The sequence below is a fragment of the Empidonax traillii genome, unplaced genomic scaffold, assembly GCF_003031625.1.
Source record: "Empidonax traillii isolate 1590-97213 ecotype Southwest subspecies unplaced genomic scaffold, ASM303162v1 scaffold17:size2698205, whole genome shotgun sequence".
Taxonomy (NCBI): Eukaryota; Metazoa; Chordata; class Aves; order Passeriformes; family Tyrannidae; genus Empidonax; species Empidonax traillii.
Window position 1 is genome coordinate 405,906 of NW_020955210.1, and position 8,716 is coordinate 414,621.

The following is an 8,716-nucleotide window of genomic DNA, read 5'->3' on the forward strand; positions in this document are numbered from 1 at the left end:
GAACTGGATCACCTCTGCTGTGAAGATAGGCTGAGAAAGCTGGGGCTCTTCAGCTTAGAGAAGAGAAGGTTGTGTGGAGACCTCACAGCAGCCTTCCAGTACCTGAGGGGGGCCTACAACGAATCTTCATCAAGAACTGTAGTGATAGGACAAGGGGGAATAACTTCAACCTGAAAGATGGGAAATAAGGTTAGATATTAGGAAGAAATTCTTTACTGTGAGGGTGGTGAGATACCAGAACATGTTTTCCAGGGAAATTGTGGATGCCCATTCCTGGCAGTGCTCAAGACCAGGTTGGACAGGGCTCTGAGCAAGCCGGTCCAGTGAAAGGTGTCCTGGCCCATGGCAGGCGGTTTGGGACTAGATGATCTTTAAGGTCCCCTCCAAGCCAAGCCATTGTATGATTCTGTGATTCCTTATGTACACATACACAAAATAGCTAGTTTTCATCAAACAGGAATACAGAATCTTACCTCAAAGTGACATTCAATCTTAAAAGCATTTTAATTTAAAGTAAATCTAGACCTCTCTTGCACAGCATGCCAGCTCCTTGTTTGATAAGGCAACTGCTCCCACCTGCTTTGGGATCAAGCTTTGCTCCTGGCTCCAAATCCCTTTCAGAGCATCTGGCTTGATCCCTCACAAGCTGCTCAGCTCATACTGTGGTCTGAAACAGTGAAAACTTAATGAAAGAAACTGGCTTTGTGGTATGTTGCCCCTTAGGGAGTACAGAGGTTCCCTGCATCACAGGTTGCCCTCAGAGTCAAATCCCAGTGCAGCAGCTCACAGAATTCAGGTATGGCTGACCCCTCATTTGAGCCTGGTCTGGATACAGATGTCATGTTAGCTGCCTGCCTGTGTTACAGGCACCTTCCTGGACATCTCTACTGCTGTAACTGATGCTACTATGCTATATGACTAATGCTATACAATAATGCTAATCTTTAGTTCAGGTAACCAGCAGTTAATTTGCTGCTTAAAAGCAGGTCCCCCAGGGAAAGGAGGGACAGAGACTTGCTTTTAGCTTTCCTCACTACTCATCACCGAAGGAGCTAACCTTGGACACAACGAGCTGAACTCCTTAACTCAGCCAACTAAGCTCCCAGAACAGGGGAGTGCACTCAGGGATCCAGCACAGCTATTTCTGTGCATCCCACACACACACAAAAAAGCCATCTTATGATTGCACTCAAGATGAAATTAATACTCTATAGGTAAATTCTTTATACTGTGAAATCTGAAATTGCCCAGATGTACATTCCCAGTTTTCTCAGGCTATTACTTTGGCAAGAAAGGTGTGGATTTCTCTTTTTCATACTGTAATATGATAAAATCTGGTAAGTCAACTGATAGCTGCGTCAGTCTGTTTATTTCAACAAAACAAATGTCAAACACATTAAAGTTCTTACAGTTTCCATGTAGTAAAAAGTGTTAGATAGCAGAACCACAGACTATCAGAGCACAAAGCCTATCTTATTAAGGCTTACCATATTATATGTGATTTCAGGAACAAAGCAGATCATTCATTTTATTAATAAAAGGAGTTTGAGAAAAGTAATAAAATAACCTCATGTTATTTCTGCACGAAACTCCCTCCCTCCAAGTCATGGCATGAAGTTGTTCAACATCTTCTTGTCTGTGGAATTAGAACTGGAAACATCACACAAACGCACAAACAGCAACCTCACACTGAAACACAGCTTTGGCTGTCACAACGCCAGTCACAGAAGGAGAATCAAAGCACCAAATATTTTGGCCACGGCATTATTTCTGGAGGAGGGGTGAGTGCAGCTGTCAAGAGAACGTGGTTTGGGTCACGTTTGTTCCCTTTCCCATCCCACGAGAGCCCGGGACACACACGTTGCCAAGGAGGGACGAGGTCCTTTCAGCGGGAGGGAACAGAAGGAACTCGCCCCTTGCTCACCCCCAAGGGCAGCCAAAGCCCCGCCAGCCCCTTGGGCAAGGCAGCTTCAACCTCCCCCGTGCGCTTGGCATGGCACGATCTCTGCAAGCACGCCCAGAACCGGGAGCCTCGCGGCGCGCTCGTCACAGACAGAGATCGGAATTCCCGGGAAGAAGCCCTATGACATCACGCGTAACGAACCACGGCCACGCCCCCTCGTTGAGTCTGGCCCCGCCCCGAGTGAGCGTGTCCCTGGTATGACCACGCCCCCGTAACCACGGCAAAGACGACCACGCCCCCGGAGCAGCCACGGGCCGGCCCCCCTCTCACTGCGCATGCGCTTCTCTCCGGCTGCCACGTGACTTACCCGAGTCCCGCCCCGCTCTTTGTTTACCCCGCGTGGGGGCTGCGCGCCTGCCGACGGCGTCATCGCGCCTGGCCCCGCCCCTCGGCCGCGTCTGGCGCGGGCACGGTGGCGCTCGGGGCGGTGCGCCTGCCTGGGTCCCGGTCCCGGTCCCGGTCCCTCTCCCTGTCCTGCCTCCGCCTCCCGGCACCGAGCGGCGGGAGCCGCTGTTCGCCGCCCGGCAGCCGGCGGGCGCATGTTGGCGGGCGGGGGCGGCGCGCCGGCGGTGAGCGCGGGCGAGCATGGCCGCACCCGGGTCGGAGAAGAGCAGCAAGAAGAAGACGGAGAAGAAGCTCGCGGCCCGCGAGGAGGCGAAGCTGCTCGCCAGCTTCATGGGCGTCATGAACACCATGCGCAAGCAGGTACGGGGGCCGTTCGCCAGGGTGAGCCCCAGCCCCGCGGGGTCCTCCTGCCCTGCGGGCGCATCCCGATCCAGCTCCCGAGCGTGTGCTTCCGTGGGCTTTCTGTCCCTGGGATGCGCTGAACGACCCACCGCACACGGCACCGCGAGGGTCCAGGGTCTCCGGCAGCCGCACAGCGAGAGCGGCGAGCTCCGATTTCCCTTGCGTGTGCTCAGTGTGGGCGCTGGAGGCAGAAGACGCCGTGGAGCCGCTTTTCCTTATCTGATGATGCCTTTCCTGTGGTAGGGCAGGAGCGAGGCTGCGAGTGATGGCCCATGTCTTCAGCTGGAGCATTCACAGAGCCCCTTTCGAACAGAAGCTTGAGGGTAGTAAAAAGGTGGTGATGTGGAATTTTTAACCAGGAATGCCTCTCTGAACGAACTGGCGACTCGTCAGTTTACCAGTAGACCAAGAGTAGTAACCAAAATTGCAATAATTCAAGTGCATTTCAGTTGAGCTGTTAAAACTAAAAGAAATGTTTGGTTTTAAATTATTCTTTTTTATAAAAAAGCTTAAATTTCTGGTACAAGAGCAGACAGATGATCTATGTAACTCCTTGCATAGAAAGAAACCTTTCATTTCCTTGGAGGAGCTAGCTTGACTGTGGAACTTTGGTTCATTTAAAAACTGATGTGGAGCCAGAATGAAAGCTGCCTCTGAAGGCAGAACATGTGGGGGCTTCATACTTGGCACTGTCATATGCTGTATCTTCTAGGGTTTGGATGCTTGTCCTCCAGTGTAAGTCTTGCCAGAGACTCAGTCCAGCTTTTAATGCTGTATGGGTCCTGGCCTTGGAAGTGATACCAGTGTTGGTTCTGTTTTTCTCCAGTGCTTCAGCCCTGTTCTTCTCTCACTAAAGCACAGTCAATTATGTTGTCTGTATAAACCATTTCATGGAATTAAGCTCCTATGTATGAAAAACAATATTGTTTTCAGTGACTTCAGGTAGCAGAGTAAAGACTTGAAACCTGGGATCTACTTTTTTGGTGTAGGCTTTGTTTCTGATCTAAGCCCGAGGTGTGGCTAAGTTCATAACTTTTTCATCAGTGTTCAGGCCATACCTCTGTCACTGTTTAAAAGGGGATGTCAGATGCTGCTATGATTTTAAAGTAGATGGAAGAAATATTGCCTTCCCTTAGGTATGTGCACAGCCCCCAGCACAGGGAATTCACTGTGCTTTACCATGTCTCTGTTCCGGTATGTGACACCACATTGTCATTCTGTGTAAGTACCTCATCTTTCAGTCCAGTAAAGTGACAACTCTCATGTAGCTACGAGTTACTCTAAACACGGAGTGAGAGCATCAAGATTAAGTGCTGTGAAATCTGTGTGTACTTGTGATGCAGATTTCAGAATCTGTTATGCTCAGGGAGGTACAGCACTGAATTTTTCTTGGAAACTTCTTGTCTGACCTCAGGTGGTGTCTTTGCCTGTCCCATGTAGGATAAAATTAGGAAGTCAGCAGGAACCAGAGGAAAAATATACTGGTTTCAACTGATTAGTTGTGCTAAAGTTAAAGAGGATTTACAGGCATTTCTTTCTTCTTGTGTTTTGGTAAGTCAAGAATTATGCTGTGATTATAAAATTTGATTTTGAGTTAAAAATTTCTCGTGATGGAAATAACAACATGCATGTGGAGCACTAGATACTTATCTGCTGTAGTTTAATGCTGTAGGAAGATGGACTGATGGGAAAGTAGAGCTAATTCTGAAGAGACTGCTTTTTGTGTGAGCTGGAATCAAGAGGCAGCCTCCATGAGTATGGGTGTTTAGAGTAAACCATGGCCATACCTTCACTCAGTACAGGTGAGGTGTTGGGGCCACGTGTGTTTAGTGCAGGAGGACTTGCTTCTGATCTCCAACACGTGATGACCCACGTCTTTGTGGGTTTACAGAGCTATTGGACAGCATGTGCATGAAGCCTTTGTTGCAACTTTGCTGCTGAGTGGAGGTCAGCCAAGAAAGAGTCATTGGAAATGAAGCTGGGATAGAGCTGCAAGGTGTTGCTGAACCTGTTATTTGGAAGCTGAAATACCCTACAGAAGCTCATGTTGGGGTGTGTCCTTTGGTTAACACCAGTCACCGGTTGCATCATGGAGGCAACCCAGTGACAGCAATGGATCCTTCTAGAAAGAACTGCAGAAATCCTTAGAAGAGCATTGGTTGAAATGGAATAGTCACACCCAGAAACATCCCAGGGAAAGAAATGAAAACAATAGTCTGTTTTGGTTGGCAAATGCACTCAGGGAAGCCTTAGAACATCTGAGGTCCTTCTAAAGCTGAGCTAAGGCATTAAATATATCTTACAAATGCAGTTTGGAGTTCAAGCAACAGTTGCAAGTCTTGGCAAAGTTTGGCCAGAGGATTTTATGGTACCTTGTACTGTTAATTTCTGATGCTTGTTTTGAACCAGAAGTGCTAGGAATTTCAGTTTAAAGGATTTCCTCTGAAACTTTTCCAGAATAGTCTCTTTTGTTGTTTCAATCCTATATAATTTAAAGCTACAGATGTACAAAGGAGGCTGTATGTCACCCCTATCTAACTTCGATTTAAATAATATTTTTGAAATGTATTATTTATATTTTGTCCAAGATTTGCTTCTGAATGTCCTTAAAAAAACCGAAAAAGACAGGCCTATTTGAAGAGACTTTACATATGGGTTATCAACCCCTTGACCTGGATCCTGGATAATATCATCTCTATGTGGAAAACATTGTCACAGTTCTAAGCAAGTATATATTTCCCACAGTAGGAACGTTCTTTTTCAGGGTTAGCATTGGGATGACTGTAAGTAGGTGTTTCTGAAGGTAGATCATGAAAAGAATTCCTGTAGTCAGAAAGGAATTCCTGTTTTTTGAGGAAGCAGTGCAGCTTGTTTTTTCTTTCTTAATAGAGAGGATGTTATAATTAACTGCAGTATGGTATGCATTTATTTCAGTCAGTATGTTCTTAGAAAGGATACCATTTCAAAATCTATTCATATTATGTGTCCCTTACTCTCCTCTCACTTCTTCTGAAAACTTCTATAAGTTCTGTCATTTTCCTTTCTCCTTCTAGTGCATGACAGTTCACATGTAGGGGAGAAACTAGCTGCCTACATATAGATAGCAAACAAATGAGAAATAAATTATTTTTTTGTCTGGAAGCTAGTTGCTCAGGTATGACCAGTCAAACCCTTCCACAGAAGTGGTATTTTTCAGATACATTTTCTTTAAAATGTTCCATTGAATGCTTTTAACTCGTTCGTCACTTTCACTCCAGTTGGGCAATATGGTGGCAGCCTTCAGATAGGAGATTTCTGTGAATTTTCTTGAAAATCAGCAGCAGAGTAGAGGAAAGCCACTGAGAGATGTAAAGAGTGCAGCCTCTGCCAGATGCTGCAGAACCTACATTATTGGAGGCTGATGTAAATGCCACAGGAAAAACTTTATTCAGAGCTCGTGTGTTATTTGTGGCCATCCTTATGGTACAAATTCAGGGGTAAACTGATCTTTGATAGTTCTCCTGGTTTACTGAACTTGGACTTTCAGAAAATCTTTTTATTGCATAATGCTCTTGAGTTGTGTGGGTTGCAAAAAGAAATGAATTTCCATAAGCTGTTCTTAAAGAAATATTGCTCAAATATTTTTAAAAAATGCTGATTTCTGTGGGTTTTGTCTGTTTTTTTCCTCTGATTTAGAAAACTCTCTGTGATGTCATTCTTATGGTTCAAGAAAGAAAGATCCCAGCTCACCGTGTTGTGCTTGCTTCAGCCAGTCATTTTTTTAACTTGATGTTTACTAGTAAGTCTTTTGAAATCAATTGATTTTAAACTTTCATGATTGTCCTGCTAGATTTGTGGCTGACAAGTTTTTGTTTTATGGAAGTGATTAAGGCATAAGTATCAATGAAGACTTTGTGTCCTTTCATTCATCTCTGTTCACCCCTCCCCTCATTTTCCCTTGAACACTCTTTTGATCAAGTGTTATTTCATATGTAAGCTCTCTTAATAATTGGGGCCTACAATCTGTATTAGAGTTGATCCCCTTCCCTTTCCCTTAACCTGAAAATTGGGGGGTTTTGCTCCCATGACAGAATTTGTCTGCCCCGTTGCTTCCCACGATTTGGCACTTCTGCATATAAAACAGGCTTTCAGAGGTTAGGGACATGGTTTAATGGTTGGACTCAGTGATCTTAGAGGTCTTTTCCAACCTCAGTGATTCTGTAATACTTGTGTTTATGTGTAATATCTTATCTTTTATATGCCTTACCCATTAATTGTAAAATTACTGTGAAATCTAAGTCGAGTAGAAGTAAAATAACTGTACCTTACAGTGGTTAGCTGGTAACCATCTGTGGGCAAGCTTAGTGCTGTGCCTGTGTGTGTGGAGCTTGGAGCTGTCTCCATTGTGATCACTGTAAGGTAAACATATGCAGGCATTCTTCCCAAGAATGCCAAGGCCGTGGAAGGATTAAAAAAAAAAAGGTTTATTTCAGATGCAAGGACCACTTTTTTATGATATTGCATACATCGGGCCTCCAGGGGCAAAAAAACCTGCCTCCTCCAAGGCCTTTTATATCTTCTCTCTCTCCTCCCCCAGTCTCTCTGGCCCAAGGAGGCCTTGTACATGTCTGCAAACATCTTATCTCTGCATACCACAGAGCAAGGCTGAGAACTTCTCTTGCTATGGGGACCAAGAAGGGGGGGGAAAAAGGTGGTGGTGGGGGGAAGCCTTGAAACTACCTTTGAGAAAGAGTTACCACTTAGGCAGAAAGCCTTCCTAGCGAAATGAGTTCTAACTTTCCATTACAAATTCTTCCGAAAATGTATCTATTCCTAAACTCAGCTTGAATATGGAAATGGCTTTTGATAGTGCAACATGTGCTTCCTTCCATTAGGTAATGCTAACTTGGCAGCCTGTGCTGCAGTCAACGACATCTATGACCTTTTCTATTTAATACAATTATCATAATTTACATAATACAAGCATGTACTCACACCAGTGATCTTGTTTGTTCCGCTACCTCCTTTCTTTCCTGACTTGCATTAGTAACCCTGGGAAAACAGCAATCAACTGTGTGCTGTTTTTAGCAGGTTCTCACTTTGTATAATCACTTTATTTTCTACTGTTTGCAAAACATATAATAACTAGAGTGGCTTTATTGATTAAAAGTTTGTCTTGTCATCTATTTGCAGCAAATATGATTGAATCAAAGTCCTTTGAAGTGGAGCTAAAAGATGCAGAGCCTGACATTATTGAACAGCTTGTGGAGTTTGCTTATACCGCAAGGTAGTTTTGTTATTAAAGCTCACACTTTTTCTAGGAAGCCTGACAATTGTAAATGATAAAATTTTAAGATAATGCTTTTGTGATTCATCTGTTTTGTTACCATTACGATTCCTTACTTTCTTTAAAGCCTGATGTGACTAGACCTTCTATCCTTCCTCCCTTTTCCTTTTTAATGAGTAGGAAGCTCTATAGACCAAAGAGATTTGGTCTGTAGAGGTATTTATTTCCAGAAAGCAATTCAAAGCATTTCAAGCTTTTGACTTCAGTGTTGGAGTCAAATAATATTTCCCACTTTTCCGAAATTCAGGCCCTTATTGTTGTCAGCACAGTCTCTCTGTGTGGCCATGGTAGCTATGGCACGGAACCATTTCCAGGAGTTATACCTTCATCTCAAAACAGACAGGGTGGGTAACTGTTCTGTGAACAGCATTTCCCTCCTATCTCAGGTCATCAGTGTGTTTGGGTTTTTTTGTAGTTTAGTTTGTTTGGGTTTTTTCCCCAAACAGAGCTCCTGCAGATGGTGAGGATTGTAAACAGTACTTAATCAGCTTTAATCAGATCCATGGATGGCAGGCCTTTCATCTTTGTACTAATGGGATTAGCTCTCATTAGGGAGGCTTTCTCTTTTTTTTTTTTTTTTTTTTTTTTTTTTTTTTTTTTTTTTTTTTTTTTTTTTTTTTTTTTTTTTTTTTTTTTTTTTTTTTTTTTTTTTTTTTTTTTTTTTTTTTTTTTTTTTTTTT

The 8,716-nt window shown here is 43.9% G+C and overlaps 1 protein-coding gene across 1 annotated transcript in view; it reads left to right on the forward strand.

The window, feature by feature from the left end:
- The first annotated feature begins 2,424 nt into the window (after positions 1-2,424).
- The window catches only part of KLHL7 (kelch like family member 7), a 25,222-nt gene continuing 18,930 nt past the window's right edge, over positions 2,425-8,716 (forward strand). Inside the window, exons 1-3 of the mRNA XM_027895822.1 lie at positions 2,425-2,668; positions 6,386-6,488; positions 7,883-7,976. Of these exons, the coding sequence (XP_027751623.1) occupies positions 2,549-2,668; positions 6,386-6,488; positions 7,883-7,976 (317 nt within the window). The 5' untranslated portion in view covers positions 2,425-2,548. The remainder of the gene's footprint in view (positions 2,669-6,385; positions 6,489-7,882; positions 7,977-8,716) is intronic.